A 25,632-nucleotide genomic window follows, 5' to 3' on the forward strand; every position below is an offset into this window, starting at 1 on the left:
ACATGGAGTGACTGAGTGAGTGGATGACTTGAACATAACCAAAACACCATGACCTATTGGACAGTTGATTTTGATTTAAACATATTTTTATTCACAAGGAGTGAACGGGATTGGGGGACAAGTTCTTCCAACATAAAATGTCCTCTCCCTGGTATTAACAAAAAATTCACAATTTCAAATTCAATATATATGCATAAAACATAAAACACTATAGATGAGAGAGAGATAGAGAGATACATTGTTGAATGAACAGTTCTTTACACAAATCTTTTAGTTGTACATATATAATGTTGTACTGCCTTAAATATAGCTTCATTTTCTGTAACAACGTGATCTGTATTGCCGTATAACAGTTAGTGTCGGCAACAGGTATGTTATGAACAATATTTTTAAGGCTGTTTAACATAATTTCACGCTGATGACTAAACAATGGACATTCCATGAGATAATGATATGCATTTTCCCATGTATTCGAACATGTACAGTTCGGGTGATCTTTTATACCAATTCTATATAAATCATAATCCAATTGACTGCACATGTATCTCAGTATTGTGTGTAAGATATTATATTTTCTTTTTCCATAAGCGAAGTACGCAGGTGACGTGGGGTGGTGCTTTTGTAGCGAATTTTTAAAACAAGAAATCGTAGAATATCGATCTGATAACGGAATAGAGTTCCACAATCGGATAGACGATGGGTAAAAGGATTCATACGAATGTCTTAGTCTTGTGAGAGGAACACTGATGTTTTCAGAGTTTCTGAGACTGTATGAGTTTTTTGCAGCAACGATTTTGGGTAGAATATCTGTTAGATAGGAAGGGGCCATGTTATGATTAATTTTGAAGAAAAGACAAAGTTTACGTTTCTTTCTACGTTCAACTAAGGGTTCCTAACCGGTTTCGTAATATAATGAATGCCTGAGGGCATATTTAGGTAGACCAGTTACAATGCGTGCAGCTTCTAATTGTAATTGTTCTAATTTCTCACTTTGTCCTTCCCAAACCTCACATGCGTATTCAAAGTGTGGTCTTATTAACATTTTATATATATTGTTAATAGTATTTCTGTGAAGTAGATGTTTGAGTTTTATCATTGAGTAAATCATCTTGGAAGTTGTTTTTATTATGGTATCTATATGACAAGACCATTTGCCACTGGCTTCAAGTATAACACCCAAGTGCTTATGACTGTTTACAGAGCTGATTTCTTTTCCGTTGAAATATAGTTTTAGACCTCCATTGTTGTCTTTGCGAGAGAATAGAACCGATTTGGTCTTTTCGGGATTGTACGTTATGAGCCAAAGTTTCGCCCATTCACTTAAGATTGCTAAATTTGTGCTTAAGAAACGTTCCAGTACACTGTTATCATTGGATGACATGCCAGTCGATGTATCGTCGGCAAACATAATCTAATTTATCAGCAATGTCATTTACATAAACAATAAAGAGTAAAGGACCAAGCACGGACCCCTGTGGCACGCCAGCCTTCATGTATCTTGGTTTGGATATTTCCCCATTCACAAATACGCTTTGGACAGTTTCAACATATGGAGTGAGTGAGTGAGTGGGTGACTTGAACATAACCAAAACACCATGACCTATTGGACAGTTTCAACATTTGGAGTGAGTGAGCGAGTTGGTGACTTCAATATAACCAAAACACCATGACCTAATGGACAGTTTCAACATATGGAGTGAGTGAGTGAGTGGGTGACTTGAACATAACCAAACAACATGATCTATTGGACAGTTTCAACATCACACTGTTCTACATGCTTCATAATGTTTATTTGCATCGTCAAAGCGCAAAGGTCAAATAGAGGTCAACATTTTAATTATCGTGAAAAACGGAATACATGTGGTGAACCCCCTACTTACTACACAAGAAGTTTCATGTATGGTCGAAGTAGAAAGGTCAAATCAAGGGCGGAAGTTAAACTATAATGAAAAACGGAACATATATGTCGTGCCCACCTTCTAAGTACACATGCACCAAATTTCGTTACATAGCTGAGCTATGGTCACAATTGTAGTTTTCGCCATGTCAGATTCCAACCTCTTGACCCAATTCAGCTGTCATCGGTGGGACAAAGCAAGTTTCAGCCTCATTGGCTGGTGGACAAAGAGATCATGGTGTCAGCTCACTTTCAGTCAGGTGAGCTAATAAACTGATTAGTTTAAGAAAAATCTTCATCAAATCAAATATATACACTCATCAAATTACATATAAAATATGACCCAAATATGCTATCAATTATCCCCGTGTTATGGGTTTTAAGCGCTTAACAAACATTCACAGTTTTCTCCCTAATCACACGAACAGCTGTGAAACATCTCATTCACTTATAATAGACAACTTTCTCTTAAAAACAAGCCATCATCTGAGTATTTACAATGTCTGGGTGATACTACATACTATTGTGCGGTTAGTCGCGATAATCGTGGCCGTCCGAAAACCTATGATCCAAGGACATACAACAGCTTCTTACACTTCCATGGGGATGTTGTGAGTAATGAAGTACTAGTTATATGTTTGACACTCGATATGAGTTTCCCCCGCTGTATCTGGCTTCTTGCTAGATGAGGCTTGAGGACTTGATTTGTCTACTGTAGCAGTCAGGTAGTATGGCGTTGTTGATGTCTCCCTGGCAGTATCTGGCTTCTCGCTAGATAAGGTTTGAGGACTTGATTTGTCTACTGTAGCAGTCAGGTAGTATGGCGTTGTTGATGTTTCCCTCGCAGTATCTGGCTTCTCGCTAGATGAGGCTTGAGGACTTGATTTGTCTACTGTAGCAGTCAGGTAGTATGGCGTTGTTGATGTTTCCCTGGCAGTATCTGTCTTCTTACTAGACGTGGCTTGAGGACTTGATTTGTCTACTGTAGCAGTCAGGTAGTATGGCGTTGTTGATGTCTCCCTGGCAGTATCTGGCTTCTCGCTAGACGAGGCTTGAGGACTTGATTTGTCTACTGTAGCAGTCAGGTAGTATGGCGTTGTTGATGTCTCCCTGGCAGTATCTGGTTTCTCGCCAGACGATGCTTGAGGACTTGATTTGTCTACTGTAGCAGTCAGGTAGTATGGAGTTGTTGATGTCTCCCTGGCAGTATCTAGGTTCTTACTTGACGAGGCTTGAGGACCTGATTTGCCTACTGTAGAAGTCAGGTAGTATGGCGTTGTTGATGTTTCCCTCGCAGTATCTGGCTTCTTGGTAAACGAGGTTTGGGGACTTGATTTGTCTACTGTAGCAGTCAGGTAGTATGGCGTTGTTGATGTCTCCCTCGCAGTATCTGGCTTCCCGCGAGATGAGGCTTGAGGACTTGATTTGTCTACTGTAGCAGTCAGGTAGTATGGCGTTGTTGATGTCTCCCTGGCAGTATCTGGTTTCTCGCCAGACGATGCTTGAGGACTTGATTTGTCTACTGTAGCAGTCAGGTAGTATGGCGTTGTTGATGTCTCCGTGGCAGTATCTGGTTTCTCACCAGACGATGCTTGAGGACTTGCTTTGTCTACTGTAGCAGTCAGGTAGTATGGCGTTGTTGATGTCTCCCTGGCAGTATCTGGCTTCTCGCTAGATAAGGTTTGAGGACATGATTTGTCTACTGTAGCAGTCAGGTAGTATGGCGTTGTTGATGTCTCCCTGGCAGTATCTGGCTTCTCGCTAGATGAGGCTTGAGGACTTGATTTGTCTACTGTAGCAGTCAGGTAGTATGGCGTTGTTGATGTTTCCCTCGCAGTATCTGGCTTCTTACTAGATGTGGCTTGAGGACTTGATTTGTCTACTGTAGCAGTCAGGTAGTATGGCGTTGTTGATGTCTCCCTGGCAGTATCTGGTTTCTCGCCAGACGATGCTTGAGGACTTGATTTGTCTACTGTAGCAGTCAGGTAGTATGGCGTTGTTGACGTCTCCCTGGCAGTATCTGGCTTCTCGCTAGATGAGGCTTGAGGACTTGATTTGTCTACTGTAGCAGTCAGGTAGTATGGCGTTGTTGATGTTTCCCTCGCAGTATCTGGCTTCTTGGTAAACGAGGTTTGGGGACTTGATTTGTCTACTGTAGCAGTCAGGTAGTATGGCGTTGTTGATGTCTCCCTGGCAGTATCTGGCTTCTCGCTAGATGAGGCTTGAGGACTTGATTTGTCTACTGTAGCAGTCAGGTAGTATGGTGTTGTTGATGTTTCCATCGTAGTATCTGGCTTCTCGCTAGACGTGGCTTGAGGACTTGATTTGTCTACTGTAGCAGTCAGGTAGTATGGCGTTGTTAATGTCTCCCTGGCAGTATCTAGGTTCTTATCTGACGAGGCTTGAGGACTTGATTTGTCTACCGTGGCAGTCAGGTAGTATGGCGTTGTTGATGCAGTATCTGGCTTCTTGGTAAACGAGGTTTGGGGACTTGATTTGTCTACTGTAGCAGTCAGGTAGTATGGCGTTGTTGATGTGTCCCTGGCAGTATCTGGCTTCTTGTTAGACGAGGCTTGAGGACTGGGTTGATCTTCAGTGGTGTAATATGGTTCAAGTACGTCAATTTTTTGCATTTGGTTATCAGCAACTGGGACAGGTTGTTGATTCACTGGTTGAGAATGAACGGCACTGATGTCTTGGCCCACTTCTTGATAACCATCATCAGACCTACTGGAATTGGAGGCCATCCTGAGGCCTGGATGGTTGTCTTGTAGCCCAGCATCATCTATATCTGCATAGACATGGTAACCGTCATATGATACTCTTTCAGTTGATGCTTGTGTGCCTTGTATTGGGGAGATGTAGGAGGAGGCAACTCTGAAAACAAAGTTTGTTGTCATCTGCATTTTACATATACTTTAATAAGAAAAGAAAACTAGTTATTTTTCGCATAAAAAAACTAAGTTGAGAATGTTAATGCATTGCGAATGAAACAGTGAGTGAGCGAGTGAGTATGGCCTTACGCCGCTTTTAGCAATATTCCAGCAATATCACGGCGGGGGACACCAGAAATGGGCTTCATACTAGCAATTTTCAAAGTTGACTGCTCAGTTGCAGTAATAAGAAGGGTTCGGGTTAGGGTTAAGGTAAGAGTTAGAGTTAGGGTTAGAGTTAGGGTTAGGGTTAGGGTTAGGGTTAGGGTTAAGGTAAGAGTTAGGGTAAGGGTTAGAGTTAGGGTTAGGGTTAGGGTTAGGGTAAGGGTAAGAGTTAGGGTAAGGGTTAGGGTTAGGGTAAGTGTTAGGGTTAGGGTAAGGGTTAGGGTTAGGGTTAGGGTTAGGGTTAGGGTTAGGGTAAGGGTTAGAGTTAGGGTTAGGGTTAGGGTTAGGGTTAGGGTAAGAGTTAGGGTAAGTGTTAGGGTTAGGGTAAGTGTTAGGGTTAGGGTAAGGGTTAGGGTTAGGGTTAGGGTAAGGGTAAGGGTTAGGGTAAGGGTTAGGGTTAGGGTTAGGGTAAGAGTTAGGGTTAGGGTAAGGGTAAGGGTAAGGGTAAGAGTTAGGGAAAGGGTTAGGGTTAGGGTAAGGGTAAGAGTTAGGGTAAGGGTTAGGGTAAGGGTAAGAGTTAGGGTAAGGGTTAGGGTTAGGGTAAGAGTTAGGGAAAGGGTTAGGGTTAGGGAAAGGGTTAGGGTTAGGGTTAGGGTAAGGGTTAGAGTTAGGGTTAGGGTAAGGGTTAGAGTTAGGGTTAGGGTTAGGGTTAGGGTAAGGGTAAGGGTAAGAGTTAGGGTAATGGTTAGGGTTAGGGTAAGTGTTAGGGTTAGGGTAAGGGTTAGGGTAAGGGTTAGGGTTAGGGTAAGGGTAAGAGTTAGGGTAAGGGTTAGGGTTAGGGTAAGAGTTAGGGTTAGGGTAAGGGTTAGGGTAAGGGTAAGAGTTAGGGTTAGGGTTAGAGTTAGGGTAAGGGTTAGGGTTAGGGTAAGAGTTAGGGTTAGGGTAAGGGTAAGAGTTAGGGTTAGGGTTAGAGTTAGGGATAGGGTTAGGGTTAGGGTAAGAGTTAGGGTTAGGGTTAGGGTAAGGGTAAGGGTAAGAGTTAGGGTTAGGGTTAGAGTTAGGGTTAGGGTTAGGGTAAGGGTAAGAGTTAGGGTTAGGGTTAAGGTAAGAGTTAGGGTAAGGGTTAGAGTTAGGGTTAGGGTTAAGGTAAGAGTTAGGGTAAGGGTTAGAGTTAGGGTTAGGGTTAGGGTTAGGGTAAGGGTAAGAGTTAGGGTAATGGTTAGGGTTAGGGTAAGGGTAAGGGTTAGGGTAAGGGTAAGAGTTAGGGTAAGGGTTAGGGTTAGGGTAAGGGTAAGAGTTAGGGTAAGGGTTAGGGTAAGAGTTAGGGTTTGGGTTAGGGTTAGGGTAAGGGTAAGAGTTAGGGTAAGAGTTAGGGTTTGGGTTAGGGTTAGGGTTAGGGAAAGGGTTAGGGTAAGAGTTAGGGTTAGGGTAAGGGTAAGGGTTAGGGTAAGGGTAAGGGTTAGGGTAAGGGTTAGGGTTAGGGTAAGGGTAAGGGTTAGGGTAAGGGTTAGGGTAAGGGTAAGGGTAAGGGTTAGGGTAAGGGTAAGGGTAAGGGTTAGGGTAAGGGTTAGGGTTAGGGTAAGGGTTAGGGTAAGGGTAAGGGTAAGGGTTAGGGTAAGAGTTAGGGTTTGGGTTAGGGTTAGGGTTAGGGTAAGGGTTAGGGTAAGGGTAAGGGTTAGGGTAAGGGTAAGGGTTAGGGTAAGGGTTAGGGTTAGGGTAAGGGTTAGGGTAAGGGTAAGGGTAAGGGTAAGGGTAAGGGTTAGGGTAAGGGTAAGGGTTAGGGTAAGGGTTAGGGTTAGGGTTAGGGTTAGGGCATTATAACAAAAGCTCAGTGAAATCTATTTTCGCCAAAAAAATAATAACAAAATTGGAATGCTAAAAAACAAATAGTCAATACAGGGTGCTCATTAAATATTTACAATTATTGACACATTTGCACACCTATTTAAAAGACATGCATTGCACGCTACACTATGACACTGAATTTCTGTTTTTGTTCCTTGAATCACATATTTCATAATATGCTCAATGATAGATATTGCTAAACACAGAAGGCCTTCTGCCAGGGTGTCACTTTGTGCAGCAAAGTTGTTTTTTAGATGTTAACTTTGTTAACGAATGGAACAAGAACAGATGTTCATTTGGCTGAAACTTAAACTCAATTCAAAAGTATAATTTTCCAAACTTCCCTATGTAGCTCAATGTATATTTTCCCACTCACACCATGACTGTATTTACGCCTCGCCTATTGTCACTATGACGTCACTATGACGTAAAAGGAATTATGACGTCACAATGATGGTAGGATGTCGCCTATGACTACATGTTATGTCTCCCTCTACTGTAAGCTGGGCTCCGTCTCCAATATCACAATAAGGCTTGGTGCAAGTTGACGACGCGCATAGGGAGCCGGGAACCAGCTTACCTCGCTTGTCACTAACTGTTAGGCATTATGACGACATACATACTGCCGTTGTACGTCGCCTAGGACTACGTTAAAGGTTTCAGTACACCCGAAGAGTCACTGCTCGTTTGAGCTTGTATTCCGAAAGGACTTTTGACAAGAACACAAGAACACATATCTGGACTCTGAGGTATTTTTAAACTATCAAAAATTACCGTCTCTGATACATTTGTCCGTTGTATATCATATATGGGATTACTGTTTAAAATGAAAAGTTTTTAATTTGACTCAGTATATATATCTGAGTGTTCTCACCTTCGTTCATGGAATTCTGCAAAAAAATGAAAATTGGGTTGTCATCAGTATGGTAATTGATTACACTCAAGACCAAAGGTCAAATGTTGTATATCTTAACATACAGACAAGAGAAAGTTATGCCCTAATACAAATAAGCAGCATAAACACTCAATTTCCTTTCATAAATCATACAAAGTATTGTGGCTGACATCAAATGTTCCTTACTTGGTCTTCAAGAGAGCTACGACTTTGTTATGAGATACTAGCAGTGGCGAAAAGCAAACTATCCAGCGTTTAAAACAATTGTAAAACATCTTAAAGCATATGTGATAAATATAGAACCAAGATGTATCACATGTGGCAAATGGTCAGAAACGGTCATGCGCTCTCAGGAACGGACATTGTGTGGTTAGTGACACGGGTTTAGGTGTGGGTGGGGATGGGTGGTTGGGTGGGGATGTAGGTGTGTGTGTGTGTGTGTGTGTGTGTGTGTGTGTGTGTGTGTGTGTGTGTGTGTGTGTGTGTGTGTGTGTGTGTGTGTGTGTGTGTGTGTGTGTGTGTGTGTGTGTGTGTGTTGGGGCCAAATAAAGGTTTTGTGTACTTGCCGTTTCCTGGGCAGGGATTAACTACATATATGATCAAGAAATGTTCACATTGTTTCATAAGACAGTGTTTACACTGGGGGACAAATTAAAGGTTTTGTGTACTTGCCATTTCCTGGGCAGGGATTAACTACATATATGATCAATACATTTTCACATTGTTTCATAAGACAGTGTTCACACTCACTTTTCAATTTGTTGAAGGTCACAATCATCATGGCAACTGCAACGCATAGAATTATAACGCATGCCACGATGGCGATGTATGTGGTGGAATTCGTTGTACCTGCATGAATAGAATATGCATGTGACTATGGAAATGGTTTTGTCACTTTTTTATACTAATATTTGACACTGACCATCATACAGATGGTCGATGATGTTCCCAGGTAACATTGGGATAGCAGTGTGATGACCATCTCTGCTCACCTGGTTTGAGGACCAGACAAGCAATCAACACTTGGTATAATATAATACACACGTGGAACAATACTGCCATATCATCACCACCTACAAATGTTGAGTATGACAACCAAACTGAGTATTAATTGTGCAGGGTTTTACCAGATGGAGCATAGTATATCATATCCAAACACAAATTGAGAATTGATGAAAAATGTATGTTTGTTTGAATCATAATCTTTAATCCAGTAATTTATCAAAATTGTAGATTGGACGTTACATATGTTACATATGTTACATTTGTGTGTTTGACTAACATATGTTACATTTGTGAGTTTGACTAACATATGTTACATTTGGGTGTTTCACTTACATATGTTACATTTGTGTGTTTCACTTACATATGTTACAAATGTTACATTTGTGAGTTTCACTTACATATGTTACAAATGTTACATTTGTGTGTTTCACTTACATATGTTACAAATGTTACTTTTGTGTGTTTCACTTACATATGTTACAAATGTTACATTTGGGTGTTTCACTTACATATGTTACAAATGTTACATTTGTGTGTTTGACTTACATGTTACATTTGTGTGTTTGACTTACATATGTTACATATGTGTGTTTGACTTACATATGTTACATTTGTGTGTTTGACTTACATATGTTACATGTGTGTGTTTGACTTACATATGTTACATGTGTGTGTTTGACTTACATATTTTCAGTTTGTGTGTTTGACTTACATATGTTACAAATGTTACATTTGTGTGTTTGACTTACATATGTTACATTTGTGTGTTTGACATACATATGTTACAAATTTTACATTTGTGTGTTTGACTAACATTTCTGTTCGGTGTGTAATACAATCAACGGCCCCTGAGCAAGGGCAAGTAAATGACATCACGAACTATCTTGGAAATCAAGTGGCACATGACGCTGGCCTGGGATTCCAACATAATCATTACAGAGAGTTCCCGAGGCTTGAATACATATATACCTAGGTAAATCCCTGCGGGAGGATATGTATACTTGTGGCTATAATAATGACAAAGGTAGACTACCATTTATGACCAAAGCAACAGCGGGTAAGGATTAAAGTAGGTCCTTAATTTGATATTTCCTTATCAGAAAATGAAATATGCATAAATCCAACAATCTTACTTTTGACAAAGTGTTGAAGGTTTGTTTGTCATATGTTTAACGACACATTCAACATTATTTCAGCTATATGAAAGTGGTCTCCCTTAGGTGTGCCAGGAACTTATGATCAAGGGTTTGAATCCCAGATCTGCCCTGATTGTGTTTCTAGGTTTGTCAGCACCAAACCTAGTTTGTTTGTTTAACGCCGCACTCAGCAATATTTCAGCTATATGAGGGTTGTCTGTAAATAATCGAAGCTGGACCAGACACTCCAGTGACTGACATCATGAGCATCGATTCACTCAATTGGTATACGATGACCTGCATCAACCAAGTCAGCGAGTCTGACCACTCGATCCCGTTAGTCACCTCCTACGACAAACAAAGTCGCCTTTTACGGCAAGCATGGGTTGCTGAAGACCTATTCTACCCCGGATCTTCACGGGTCACTTACAGTTGTGCACTGACCTTGGTGAAAAAGTTCAACAAAGAGCTCCAGTCTTCCCTTCTCATTGATAAAGGAGAGTCGATACGTTCCTAAGTCGCTGTTTTGTATTCTTGAGATGGAAAAGTTGAAATCATAGAAACCTTCTCTGGAGAGCTCCTGCACGGATAGCTTGTGTCTAGGGCTGGCTGACATATCTATGGCATGGGAGCCTTCGTCCATGTATTCCACCAGAACAGTCACCAGTTCTGGGAAACTGCAGATAGAAAAGGTCCCACGGGCAAGTTGTGGGTTGTATATCATCTGAAGAAAGTCGTTGGAGGAATCCCACCTTCTTGGTTGTGCTGAAAGTTCATGAATATTATCAAGAGCTAGCATCAGTATAGTTTGCAAGACTCTCCTACTGACAGGGGGCATGGGTGGCCCAGTCGTCTAAGGCGCCACGATTCGCTGTGCAGAGTTGCGTCCCTTTGGCACGCCAGAAACCTATGATTGTGGGTTCGAATCCCGATTCGCCCCCATTATGTTTCTAGGTTTGTCAGCACCATACCCGTGCTCGTGGGTTTCACCGAAGTGGTAAACGTCCAAGACCTGCATCACTTCGGGCTTTCCTCCCACATTTACCTTACACGCCGTGATAAAACTGGAATACTGTTAAAAGCGGCGTTAAACCCAACTCACTCACTCACTCATTCCTACTGACATGCCAACCAGAAGCGTTCAGTGGATTGATGTTACTGCATTAACTCAATTTCTAACTACATAGTGGAGTTGCTGGTTTGGAATACATATCAACAATTTCATGTCGACAGTGGAGAGATAAACAATGTTGTCTTCTAAGCGTGCGTGGGGATATTCCTATACAAAATAACCTAAATAAATCTGTCAAAAATAAACAAAATTAAAAATGTAAAATGTATTGTTGGGAATAATTGAGTATAATAACAGCTCTTGTGAAACATTCATAATTTAAAATACAGTAAACTACGGTTATAACGAACTCAAAGGGACCAATATGTTTTGTTCGTTATAAACGGATTTCGTAATAAGCGTTTCAACTAAAGCATACTGCAAATGTCCGGGACCCAAAACAACACTTCGTTATATCCGTCACTTCGTTACAAGCGTGTTCGTTATACACATAGTTTTCTGTATTCCTTACATATGACGTTGTTGATGACGACAGTTTCCTTCCCCACGGTGACGCCGATTTCGTTGCTGGCTACACACACATACGTCCCAGTGTGAGTGCAGTTGACGTCCCTGAGAACCACGTCATGTGTGCTGTCGGTCTCCTTCTGCTGAACATGGACGGAAGGCGGTGGCACGCCGTGGACGTCGCACTGGAAACTCACAGTCTCACCTTCATTCACAGTTACATTTCTCGCCCCATTCACCATCACGCCGGTAATGACCGGTCCCGCTGTAATATAAAAATACACATGACACACACACAGTTTGTTACAGTAAACTACGGTTATAACAAACTCAAAGGGACCAATATGTTTGTTCGTTATAACCGGAGTTCGTCATAAGCGTTTAAACTAAAACATACCGCATATATGGACCATGGCAACAGTTCGTTATATCCGTCACTTCGTTATAAGCGTGTTCGATATAAACGTAGTTTATTATATACCAAACAAAACATATATTGCAAAAACAACGGTCAGAACAGGCCCCATCCTATAAGAACACCTACATCGAACTGTGAGTTGAACAGTTGATCTGTTTTCTTGTGTAACATCAACTGCATTTGATGCTTGGCAAATATATTCCCCGGTATGGTTCCACTGTGTGTTCCTGATCGTGAGGTGCTGGTCAAACATTGCATATTCCCCACCGTTATCTGTATTGATAACCGACACCCAAGGAGTTGGACTGCCCCCTACACAACACTGGAATACGACTGTGTCGTTCTCCATCGCCGTCAAGTTGAAGGTGCCATTCACTGAGAACGTTTCAATGGTCGGATTGACTGAAATATAAACTGATTTGTTTTAATATGTTCTGTATGGTAACAAAATATAGATATATAGCTTAGGCATATTCACATGTGAACAATATTAAGTTTATAGTTTTGATGATATATCCTGAAGTAATAAAGTAGAAGAGGTGAGGTGAGGTGAAATGGGGTTAAACGTCGCGTCCAAGATTATTGCAGTTATATAGCGATGTGCATGTACGTGTGTGTGTTTGTGTGGCTGCTTGTGCTAGTCCGGACTGATGCCGATTTATAGTGCTAGCTCACTGAGATACCATGCCGCAGTTTAACATGACTACCCAACTCAGACACAGTATACAGGCTCCGAGCCGACCAGTCCTTGTTTTAGCCCCTTGATGCTGAGCGCCAGACAGGGTAACAACAAGTACCATCTTTTAACGTCTTTTAGTATGACGCGGTTGGGGATCGAACCCCGAACCTTCCGCTCTCCGTGCTAAAATGGAAAGAATTATCATTAAAACGCCCGCATGTTATCAGAAATGAGCAGGCCACTGTAACTTGATAATGCCCTCATATTACTTGACGACGGGTCATTTTCACGCCCGTTGTTAGGTGACGTCATAGGATAGGGGTAGGTGACGTAACGTTCAATAGTGACGTCATCTGGTTTGTTCTATGACGTTTCCATATTTGTAAAAGTGGGTCAGTGACATTCGTGTTGATTGCAGTAAATGTTTTAAAATCGATATTGTTGTTTCTTTTTATTTGATAACAAATTCCATCCATTTTAGCTATAATAACGGTAACGCTATTTTTCAGGGCATTATCATTTGCCTAAGCCCTCGGTCTTTTCAACTGCCCTCCTTCGTCGGGCCGTTAATGGAAGACCTCGGGCTTCTGCAAATGATAATGCCCTAAAAATAGCGTTACCCTTATAATAGGGGAAGGAAGCGGTGCGTATTATATGCAATTAGGAGTCGGAAGGGGTGCTAATTGGGATTGTTCACTAGCCAATATATCAGCAAATGTCACCGTGGGCGCTTATTAGAGCGGGGCGCTGCTTACGTCGACTACGGCATGTGGAATTCAGCATAATGAGTATGCTGGCAACATAGTTATACGCGAGTGTTTCAGGCATGTATTCATTCAAACGACTGGTTACCAAGATAAATAACCCAAACCAAATCATCAGTACGTACACAGGCGAAGGCTATTGCTCCAGTCTGACGTGAGGCCAGCCTCCTCAGCCTGACAGGAATAGGTGGTGTCATTCTCTTCCTTTATATTGAACTCCAGAGAGGCATCTGTCATCCGATAGCTCCCACCACTATGTACCCGAACACCATTCCTCCTCCAGTTGAAGGTCATGTTGAGGGGATGATGTTCAGGGAGACTCCTTGTAGCAGACCAACATGAGAGCATTGATGCAGGTTCGGGGTTAACTGAAGTCATGTTTGATTCTGGCTTCACTGTCAAACTAGTCATGCTTGGTTTTTCTGGGCTTCCTGTCAATACAAGTAAGAGTTTGTAAAAAAGAAAGATTTTTCTAATGAAGTTCTTTTTGCAACTACTGCTGATAGACAATCATTAAACTTGATTGCTTAACGACCTCGTGTCAGTGTATTTTTTTAACACTGTAAAACTGAGACTTATTCTTGTCTGGTTGCACTGCCATTTTCAGATGAAAACACTACTTTGATTACAAGAACATATACATTTTAAAATTCAAATACAAGTAAATACCATTTAGGAAAAACATTCATTGATGGATATGCATATGGCTTTAGTGCAGAGCAACGTGCACATTGAGGTCAAACTACGGTCTACAAACATGGTCCACTTGGGAAGCACTGTCACATTAACACTTCTCATCCCACTCTGCAAATAGTACAAATGCAATATGTAATCGCACTGATATATCTATGATGTTAGAGATGACAGCAAGGCATATTATGCTCATGTGAGACAACAAGGACGTGTGTACAGTCTGGTATTATATGACATGTCAGAGATGGCAGCAAGACTTACAGTACTCACGTGAGACAACAAGGACGTGTGTGGAGTCTGGTATTATATGACATATCAGAGAAGACAGCAAGACTTACAGTACTCACGTGAGACAACAAGGACGTATGTACAGTCTGGTATTATATGACATATCAGAGATGACAGCAAGACCTACAGTACTCACGTGAGACAACAAGGCTGTGTGTGCAGTCTGGTATTATATGACATGTCAGAGATGACAGCAAGACTTACAGTACTCACGTGAGACAACAAGGACGTGTGTACAGTCTGGTATTATATGACATGTCAGAGATGACAGCAAGACTTACAGTACTCACGAGAGACAACAAGGACGTGTGTGCAGTCTGGTATTATATGACATATCAGAGATGGCAGCAAGACTTACAGTACTCACGTGAGACAACAAGGACGTGTGTACAGTCTGGTATTATGTCATTGTCACTCGTTCTCATACAGTAGTAAATGCCAGCGTCAGCTGGCGTAACATTGTAGAACTGTAGCCACAAGACAGAAGCTTCAGTTGAGGTGATGACTGTGAGCGTCATCCTGGAGATGAAGTCATGGTGGAGGTAGACTCTTGTATACACCATGGACAGTAGACGTATACTTGTGGGGGACCATATTTGAAATTTATATGTAAGGTTAGGGATCTCCCAGACAACCCTGGCTTTGTCTTCTTCACGGGTGACAGAGTAGTTTGTGTAACCTCCGAGTTTGGCTGCAACATATACATATTTACAAACACGTTCAGAATGCGACGTTTCTCAAGAATGATAACCATGTCACAACTTGTATGTTTCAAGCTACACCATACATCCTTTCAATGATAACAAGAGTTTGCCACTAACGTGGCTATATCCCCCGCCCCAGCTGCAGAATGTATGACATAATTAAATCTAAACAAAACCTAACCTTTTTTAACCGAGGTGGAACTTGTCATGGAAATTGTAAAAAAATAAGAGTTTGGAACCTTAGTCCATCTTGTTGCCATGGAATCGTAAAAAATATAAAAATCTAAATAGCAAAAGGCACCAGTTCAGCATGTACCTGACAAACCTGCAAAGTTTCATGAAAAAATATTGAACGGTTTATGAGTTATGCTCCGGACACGAACCCTACCCTCACAGAACCATGTTGTTGGCGTGGAAACGTAAAAAATAAATATTTGTAAAATTTTGAAATAGCAAAAGACATTACACTCCCTTATCCAAGATGTATAATCATCACCACCAAAGAAAACTAATTAGCTTCAAGAAATGACAAAAAGTCTCAATCATGAATGTGTAAGACGAATGGTGACCCTTCAACACATTGATGAGATGAACAAGATTCTATGTTAAATTTCTCATCAAAACCACATTGATATCAGGGAGAATACAGAATGTTACAATATAATTTTGGGTAAAAAGTGGTGCTTCTCTATGTTTTATTTCTATGAAAGGTATTATGTACCTGTTAAAAAACTATTTTGAATATTTATGTTAAATGAGCCCTTGCCAGATGCCCGCGGCAAGTAAACTTTAATTCAGGTAATCGGATTATGCTGTCACTACTCGTCTGTGGTCAAGAACGCATGTTTTTTTCAGCGTTACACTATCCGGTTATGAAACGTGTTCAGTGTTCTTAATAAATGCGTTAAGTTTCTTTTATTTCACATTTTAACATTTTAACATAACTTTCGGCTACATCATATCGTTCGTGAACTTCGCCGTTTTGTTACAGCAACCGCGATGAGAATTCCGCTACTGATCGTTTTCATGCTCCAAATAGAATGTAAAATGCCGTAATGTCGCGATCGCTGATTGGGTGATCTCTAACTCGTCTAACTGTTTCATACCATTCGTCATCACTCGTCCCTTTCCGTAAGCTGCAAGAAGACCCGCCCCCCTATAGATGAATGTATACGACAAACCAACCAGAATGCGCGTATGATTTCAAGTTCTTCGTCAAAGAATCCCTCAGATATAACTTTTGATTTTACATATGTCTTGCACCTAAAAATATACCCAAGACACAGTTAAATGTGTTTAATCATACTGTATAATACCTTAAGTCCCGATGTGTCTTAAATAGCATCTGGAATTGTATGACGTATGGGAAATTTGCGTGAATCATTACGCAACGAGTTGACAATGTTTTTAGGTATGCCCGTTTGCGCTTAGACGGAACCCAGTCGCAAAAATGGCCACGAGAGCGGCACGAGTTGGTTACGAATGTGTTTCATACAAGAAAAGCTAACCGGTAGTATACGTACCGCGTGGTTATTTACGTTTCGGACCGCCTCCGTGGTCTAGTGGTAGAGCGTCCGCCCAAAGGTCCGGGGTTCGATCCCCGGCCGCGTCATACCAAACGACGTTAAAAGTTGGTACTTGTTGTTACCCTGTCTGGCGCTCGGCATTAAGGGGCTAAAACAAGGACTGGTCGGCTCGGAGTCAGTATACTGTGTCTGAGTGGGGTATTCATGTTTAACTGCGGCATGGTATCTCGGTGTGCTGGCGCTATAAATCGGCATCAGTCCGGACTAGTACAAGCAGCCACACACACACACACACGTGCATGCACGTCGCTATATAAGTGTAATAATCGTGGACGCGACGTTAAACCCTATTTAAACCTATTTACATTTCAAATTACTTGTGAAGATTCGGGGCTAAATCGGTGGTCAGGCTCGCTGACTTGGTTGAAACATGTCATCGATCCCAAGTACGTGGATCAATGCTCATTATATCAATGATTGGATTGTCTGGTCCAGACTCGATTATTTACAGACCGCCGTCATAAAGCTGGAATATTGCTGAGTGCGGCTTAAAACAACAAACCAACCAGAGGTCATGTTCCGTTTTAGTCATTGTTATTTAACTCAGGGAATGTGATGGATTTGGTTGGCATTGTACCTTGCTAGAGTTGACAACAAACCCAAGAAAACTATTTTCAGCAATACGCACTATTCATGACGACTGCATACTCCTGGCTCCACCTGGTTGTAAAGACGTGTCTGTCCATCATGCGACAGGTGTACTCGTCTCCGTCATCCTTCCTCTCCAAGTCCCTGGCGGTCAAGCTGTGTGTCCAGTACCAGTCTGCATGCTTCACAACTGCTGCTGACATCTGGTATTTCCCTCCACTCTTCAACTCCGTGTGATTCCTCCTCCAGATGACCTCCATGGTCAGGTCATGGCGCGCAGGCCAGTACCGGAAGAACGTGAAACAGGTCAGCGTGGCTATCCTGCTGTCGCCAGATATGTTTGAAGCCACAATGTAGGGATCTTGAAATCCTTAAGAAAGAAAGTGTATTTCATTCAGTGGAGACCCGTGAAGATTCCGGGGTAGAATAGGTCTTCAGGAACCCATACTTGCCGTAAAGGGTGACTATCCTCGTCGTAAAAGGCGACTAACGGGATCGGGTGGTCAGGCTCGCTGACTTGGTTGATGCATGTCATCGATCCCAATTGCATGGATCGATGCTCATGACATTAATCACTGGATTGTCTGGTCCAGACTCGATTATTTACAGACCGCCGTCATATAGATGGAAAATGGCGTTAAACAACAAACCAACATTCAGACAATGACAAGAGTAGGTTAATTTGGCAAAAGAAAGAAATGACATGAGGCTAAGTTATCAAAGCTAAGTTCAATCAGCTCCTGATAAAAAATACAGGGTGACATTTGGATAGATATTCTATTCGGTATTTAAGGCCACATGGCCCATTGTACACTTGGCATTTGGATAGATATTCTATTCAGTATTTAAGGCCACATGGCCCATTGTACACTTGACATTTGGATAGATATTCTATTCAGTATTTAAGGCCACATGGCCCATTGTACACTTGACATTTGGATAGATATTCTATTTGGTATTTAAGGCCACATGGCCCATTGTGCACTTGGCATTTAACATGTCAGTTTCATTTGTTTAATCAAATGATATATAAAAACGACCTGACAGAGAATATATGTTTCTACAATATGGTTTATGAACGTATAACAGCAGAGTTGTTGGATTTTATAAGACTGATCATTAACATCTTGTTTTTATGCCTATTGTTAAACATCGGAATATACTTTTCTCTCAGATGTCCATACTTATCACATACAGTAAATACGGTTATAACGAACACGCTTATAACGAACTGACAGATATAACGAACTTACTTTTTGGTCCCAACTACTTGCTGTAGTCATGCTGTATATGTACTTATAACGAACTACGGTTATAACGAACTAAAATTAGTAGTCCCTTTGAGTTCGTTATAACGGTAGTTTGCTGTATTAATAAAACATGAAATTCATCCTCAAGTTCTCCTAATTTGCAGTTTTTACAGTTACCCATTTCAACGTCCCTTTTTTCACATCTACGTCTAAAATTTACACTGAATGTGTGTAATGACATTCTGAATTTACATAATACCCTAATACCCTAACCTTTCATCATCTAACATACTTATATACTTATCTGGGTCCTTGGAATTAAATATTGGGTTAAATATGGATGCTAACTTACTCTGTTTTCATATATTGCAATTTGTTGAACAAGGTAAGGGACTATGAGAAGCAGCAAACCTTTAAATACCGCAAAAAGATGAATATGTTGAGATCTTTTTCCAAAAAATCGATCCACGCAATTGGGATACGATGACATGCATCAACTAAGTCAGCGAGCCTGACCACCCGATCCCGTTAGTCGATTCTTACATGCATAGTCGCCTTTTACGGCAAACATGGGTTGCCGAAGACCTGTTCTACCCCGGATCTTTTCAGAAGGTAGTGTTTATTTCTAGTCCTTGCTCTCTATTGGAAGCACGTGAATGCACCATCTTTGATCAAGACTTTTCGGTTATACATCACGGAATTGGTGTTGCTAATACGGACGGAGGCTATCTAATCTAATCATATTTTTGCATATATCATCAGGGGAAGGTGAACGTATGCATACATTCTGTTGATTTGCAAGCTGTTTCAGATGATAATATGTATAATTATATTATGCAAAGATGGCGGAGATTTCTGCCATATACATTGGCTGAGAAGCGGTCATATGTCATTCGACTGTAAGGTCTCATAATTTACGATATTGACATGAGTTACTAAAAAAAGAATGGGAATTTCCCAGAAGTGGTATTCCCCAAATCTAAGCCAATCAGATGTCCTCGTTTGTTAGGACCTCCTATTGCTAACATTGTTTTATGTATTGATTCTGCTTTTACATAGTCATTATATGTAAAACAATTATAGACTTCAGTCCCCTCGGTCAATATTGCTTTTTTCGGGTTCATAAAAATACCCAAGATATCGCTCTGGTGAGATCAAGCGATATTTACATTGTAGATATCGATGCAATGAAATTGCATCACAATGCTTTGCAGACCATTGTGATGTCATTGGTTACCATGACGTCACAATCAAATGACATCACTAATGGCTCTGCTACTGAAGCTGTTTGCAGTACTTTTTACACTTAAGACACTGCTTATTACTGTCTAAAATCTGAAAAAGTTGGAAGAATGATGTTGGATGATAATTAGAATCTCACCCTTGTGTCTTTTGAAATCAAATAAATCAAAAGATAAATGCTGTACCTGCTGAGATGAATCATAAATAAACAAATAAATAAATAAAATAAATAAATAAATAAAAACTAAATAAAAAAAAAATACATAAATAAATTTTTTTTAAAATAAAATAATAATAATAATAAAAATATATCAAAAGACACTCGGGTGAGATTCTATATATATTTACTAAATTATATAACTGTATAATGTTGCGTACTTACTGGAGACAACCAGGAAGTGGTCACAGCTGATGTTCCCCCTACAGTAGTACGTGCCAGCATCAGCAGGAGTGACACTGTCTACTGAAAGCCCCACCGCCATGGCTGCAGACAACGTTGTGACTCCTGTGATCTTCACTCTCGTCCTGTAGCTATCCCAGATGTAGATGTCAGTAGATTTCACAAACAGTAGCACTCGACCAGCAGGATGTCTGCCATAGAACTCCCCTTCAGATTTGGGCATCTTCCAGACGACAGTGGCGTTGTCTCCATCCCGCACAATGGTGTAATCTGCGTACCGCTCGTTCCCGGCTGTAACATATACATCGTAGATTCTGCATCAGCCGGAGGTGACTATGCTTGTCGTAAAAGGCGACTATGCTTGTCGTAAAAGGTGACTATGCTTGTTGTAAAAGGCGACTATGCTTGTCGTAAAACGCGACTATGTTTGTCGTAAAACGCGACTATGCTTGTCTTAAAACGCGACTATGCTTGTCGTAAAAGGCGACTATGCTTGTCGTAAAAGGCGACTATGCTTGTCGTAAAAGGCGACTATGCTTGTCGTAAAAGGTGACTATGCTTGTCGTAAAACGCGACTATGCTTGTCGTAAAAGGCGACTATGCTTGTCGTAAAAGGCGACTATGCTTGTCGTAAAAGTTGACTATGCTTGTCGTAAAAGGCGACTATGCTTGTCGTAAAAGGCGACTATGCTTGTCGTAAAAGGCGACTATGCTTGTCGTAAAAGGCGACTGTGCTTGTCGTAAGAGGCGACTAACGGGATCGGGTGGTCAGGCTCGCTGACTTTGTTGATGCATGTCATCGTATCCCAATTGCGTGGATCGATGCTAATGATATCAACCACTGGATTGTCTGGTCAAGACTCGATTATTTACAGAGCGCCGTGATATAGCTGGAATATTGATGAGTGCGGCGTTAAACAACAAACCAACCAACCAACATCAGCCGGCATATAAGGTGCATAATATGTGTTTCAGTCACACATCAATGCGAAGTTGTCAAATGCTCTAAAAACGCAAGACCTCCCTCAACTGACTGTTTGATTGGCATTCTAGAAGTAAGAAAACGTACAACTTTATGGATAACAACTTCTGGTTTATTGCATATAACTAAACATTAAACGGTTTCTAAGTTTTTAATGTATACTAAACAAAAGGGTTCTTTGGCTATAGCTGAAACAGGTACAATTGACATTTAAACGGATGAGAACAGGTTTTAAATTAAAGCGAACTTTCCAATTTCAATCCGTACGCTCAAAGTTAAACAAAAGGGTTCTTTGACAATAGCTGAAGCAGGTACAATTAACATTAAAACTGATGAGAACAGGTTTTAAATTAAAGCGAACTTTCCAATTTCAATCCGTATGCTCAAAGCAGAATCGATTATATGATTCCGACTATAGCATGAGCTTGTGTTTATGGATCACTGTAAAACTATTGTGAGTGAGGGATTAGTGTTTTACGCCGCTTTTAGCAACATTCCAGCAACATCACGGTTGGGGACACCAGGAATGGGCTTCTCACATTGTACCCATGTCGGGAATCGAACCCAGGACTTGCGGACAGTTTAACCACTCGGCTTCCCCACCGACCCCATAAAAATAGTGATGATACCAATTGTTCGTGAAAAGGTGAGCGTATCCTGCCCCACCGATGGCACCCGTCACAAACACATGCAAATACAAGTCAATTATTCACCTGAAAAACCAGTCACATTAGGAAATGCATCGGATATCATTTTTGTCACTGATGCGTCTACCATAAAACATTTTGAAAGTTTTACTGATGCCTTGAATGTTGTAACCTTGATCAAACAACTTCTGAGCAAGAGTCGAATCTCTTTAAATCTTGTTAGAAAGGGAATGCTTGGTTGTACCTCACAAGTTGTGAAATGTGAACACCAAAAACTAGAACTGCTGGGATATTGCTCAACATTTAAAAAAAAATTTAAAAAATCTTCTTTTTTTCTTTTTCAATCAGACGCGAGTATCAGAGGGTGTTGCGCTCCCTCCCCACTCCCGGAGTTTAACTCATCACCATCATTCTCCGGATGTCATCATGTTCTGGGGCCCGGAGGCCCACAGGTAAGATGTTACAATAACTAAACGTGGTGACCAGAGATAAGGAAACGTCATCTGAAATCTATTGAGAAATCTAATGCTTGACGGGGTGGGGAAGGTAAGACATTTAAGCATACATGCCATGCCTGGGATTCTCATTGTGACATTGGTCTGCATCACATATATATGAGGGGGCACGGGTGGCCAAGTCGTCTGAGGCGCCGCGATTCGCTGTGCAGAGTTGCGTCCCTTGGCACGCCAGAAACCTATGATTGTGGGTTCGAATCCCGGTTCGCCCCGATTATGTTTCTAGGTTTGTCACACCATGCTCGTGGGTTTCACCGAAGTGGTAAACGTCTGAGACCTGCATCACTTGGGGCTTTCCTCCAACATTAAGCTGACACGCCGCGATATGGCTGGAATACTGTTAAAAGCGGCGTTAAACCCAACTCACTCACTGTTACACTGAACGCACTCAATACGCCTGACAGCCGCGTTTACAACCAACCCGATGTTACAAAGACTCGGAATATGTTGACAAGTGTGTGTTTCATCAAGTTCGAACTGAAGTTGATTAAACAAGAACAGTCTGATCAGACGCAAAATACAGTATACTACGGTTATAACGAACTCAAAGGGACCACTAATTTTAGTTCGTTATAACCGTAGTTCGTTATAAGCATATATATATATACAGCAAATATAGAGCTAATGAACGAGATAAAAGCACATTTCGTTATATCCGTCAGTTCGTTATAAGCGTGTTCGTTATAAACGTAGTTTACTCTACAAAGACTGCTGACAATCCTGGGAAAAAAGGACAGTTCAATCTCAATGTTAAAGATTATGTCATACAGCTTTACGGAAAGGTTGATATCTGGTAGTTGGGGGCAGTGGGGTAGCCTAGTGTTTAAAGCGTTCGCTCGTCACGCCGAAGACCCGGGTTCGATTCACGACATGGGTACAATGTGTGAAACCCATTTCTGGTGTCCCCCGCCAAGATATTTCTGGATTATTGCTAAAAGCGGCGTAAAATCATACTCACTCACTCATTGGAATCTGGCCGCCAAAGGAAATACCAGAAAATAATACTATATTTGCTTAAAATGGTATGTGTGAGTGAGGTTCAACATTATTTCAATAATACCTTGACATATCAGTTCATACTTCGTTTGTTTGTTTGTTGTTTATTGCCACACTCAGCAATATTTCAGCTGTGTGATGGAAGTCTGTAAATAATCAAGTCTTGACAAGACAATCCAGTGATTGATATCATGAGCATCGAACAACGCAAATGACATGCATCAACGAAGTCAGCGAGCCTGACCACCCGATCCCGTTAGTCGCCTCTTACGACAAGCATAGTCACATCACTTCAGCATGTTTAATGACATGTCCGACATGGGTACAATGTGTGAAGCCCATTTCTGGTGTCCCCCGCCGTGATACTGCTGGAATTTTGCTAAAAGCGGCGTAAAACCAAACTCACTCACTCACTCACTTAATTACATGTATTGTAATGACAGGGAATGATGGATACATTCAATTACATTGTATCATTCTGTAATTTTCAGAACCCTGGAAAAGTAAATTCCGTGTTAGAAGACATCTCGGCCTTGTGATCTCTGTATGAATTTTTCTAATAATTCTTACCATTTTGTTAATATTATTTACGATTTTGCCAACACGAAAGTACTTTTTAAGTCGCCATTACAAGGAGTGGTGAACCGTCCCTGTGTGTTAGGTAGGGAGAATTTACGTTTTAAGGTTTTAAATTGGAAATGAAATACTTGAAGTTTCTGGTAGACCCCTACACAAAAACTATGTAATAAATAGGATATTCCATATTTGAAACATCTTTAATACATTTCAGTTGTGGATATAAAAAAAATATTGAAATGATACTGTAGCGGCTATAAAATTTCCTAGTCCCGTGATGGGATTCGAACCAGGGACCTTCTGATCAAAGGTCGGACGCCTTGTCCACATGACCAAAGAAGTTGACCCCGTAATCATGCTGACAAGGTAGGGATGTCATCTGTGGGATGACTCAACGCCCTGTTACAAACTCCCCCGTCAACTGGAGGCACGTCCCGGGCTGCATAGTAGGATACTGAGACTAATTTTGCTTAAATTTAATATGAACGCGCTAAGCCCCACGTTTGGTGCCAATGTAACTTGATGGGATTCGAACCACGGACCTTCTGATCAGAGGTCGGACGCCTTGTCCACATGACCAACGAGATTAACCCCGTCTGCAAGCTGACAAGGTAAGGATGTCATTTGTGGGATGACTCCACGTCCTGCTACAATACAAAAAAAGCAACAATTAAGAGTGAGTGAGTTTGGTTTAACGCCGCTTTTAACAGTATTCAGTTATATCACGGCGTGTCAGCTTAATGTGGGAGGAAAGCCCGAAGTGATGCAGGTCTCAGACGTTTACCACTTCGGTGAAACCCACGAGCACGGGTATGTTGCTGACAAACCTAGAAACATAATCGGGGCGAGCCGGGATTCGAACCCACAATCATAGGTTTCTGGCGTGCCCAAGGGACGCAACTCTGCACATCGAATCGCGGCGCTATAGACGACTGGGCCACCCGTGCCCCCGCAACAATTAAGACATATGTACTTACGTCTATGGACTTTTGCTAAAAGCGGCATAAAACCTCTACTTACTTCTACACAGGATGTATTCCGCACTCCAATCAGTCTGCCATCTGTGGTCTACGTCAACATGGCATGTGTAGCGGTCCCCCTCCTCCTCTTCCATCACATCATGGATGGTGAGCCTGCTGCGGTAGAAATAGAGGTAGGAGTACCACCATCGCCACCCGCTGTCGTCCTTCAGGGTATTCCTGCCTCCTGTCTCCAGTTGGGCGCCATTCTTCCTCCAGGTGACAATGACGTCAGTGATGTAGCGGTGGTGTAAGGTGCGTATGGTGGATGTACATGCCAGCGTCACACTGCTGTCATAAGCAACAGTGTCCGGGGCAACGATGTACGGGTCTTGAATATCTGTCAGCCATGAAAACAACGCCAGGTTTCCGTAATCAGATAGACAGTATCAGTACTGCAGGTAGTCAACAGAGCTACAACTTCTAAATGCCTAACCAAGAAGAGCTTCTCTTACACACAGATCTACGGTGGCCCATAAGGGACATGGAGTCTGTTTTTCAATATTTTGATATTTCACTTACTTTTATCGTAATCTTTTGCAAATTAACACGATTTGTTTTACAAATATGTGATTAATCATGTGTACAGAATATATTGAATCGTGAAATGTGAAGCGAAAATGTCAAAAACTAAAATGGAAACTATTTCCACCGCGGTGGAAATAGTTTTCTGTGGTTTCATTTTAGTTTTTGACCTTTTCGTTTCGGTTTTTGACATTTCCATTTTAGTTTTTGACATTTTCGCTTCACATCTGCGACTCAATAGCTACTTGAAAGTACATTTCCATGTTTTCGGTTGTTTTTATACATGATTTATCACATATTTGTATGAGAATTTGTTTTAATTTGCAAACGGTTACGATAAAAGTAAGTGAAAAACATCAAAATAT

General features: G+C 41.3%; 1 protein-coding gene and 1 non-coding gene across 3 annotated transcripts in view; both read right to left on the minus strand.

Moving 5' to 3' along the window:
- Positions 1–251: 251 nt before the first annotated feature.
- The window catches only part of LOC139472797 (muscle M-line assembly protein unc-89-like), a 36,235-nt gene continuing 10,854 nt past the window's right edge, over positions 252–25,632 (minus strand). For both annotated transcript variants that reach the window (XM_071255265.1, XM_071255266.1), the window contains 11 exons: positions 24,744–25,082; positions 19,990–20,298; positions 17,156–17,485; positions 14,605–14,928; positions 13,382–13,687; positions 11,940–12,215; positions 11,400–11,660; positions 10,261–10,581; positions 8,426–8,524; positions 7,655–7,670; positions 252–4,774 (listed from right to left, as the gene is read on the minus strand). In XM_071255265.1, the coding sequence (XP_071111366.1) occupies positions 2,524–4,774; positions 7,655–7,670; positions 8,426–8,524; positions 10,261–10,581; positions 11,400–11,660; positions 11,940–12,215; positions 13,382–13,687; positions 14,605–14,928; positions 17,156–17,485; positions 19,990–20,298; positions 24,744–25,082 (4,832 nt within the window). In that variant the 3' untranslated portion in view covers positions 252–2,523. The remainder of the gene's footprint in view (positions 4,775–7,654; positions 7,671–8,425; positions 8,525–10,260; positions 10,582–11,399; positions 11,661–11,939; positions 12,216–13,381; positions 13,688–14,604; positions 14,929–17,155; positions 17,486–19,989; positions 20,299–24,743; positions 25,083–25,632) is intronic.
- LOC139472915 (U8 small nucleolar RNA) lies at positions 21,980–22,112 on the minus strand. Its single transcript, XR_011653914.1, has one exon. It is a non-coding gene; the product is annotated as a U8 small nucleolar RNA (small nucleolar RNA).

The sequence above is a fragment of the Haliotis cracherodii genome, unplaced genomic scaffold (genome assembly GCF_022045235.1).
Source record: "Haliotis cracherodii isolate W230 unplaced genomic scaffold, xgHalCrac1.p SCAF_25, whole genome shotgun sequence".
Lineage (NCBI taxonomy): Eukaryota > Metazoa > Mollusca > Gastropoda > Lepetellida > Haliotidae > Haliotis > Haliotis cracherodii.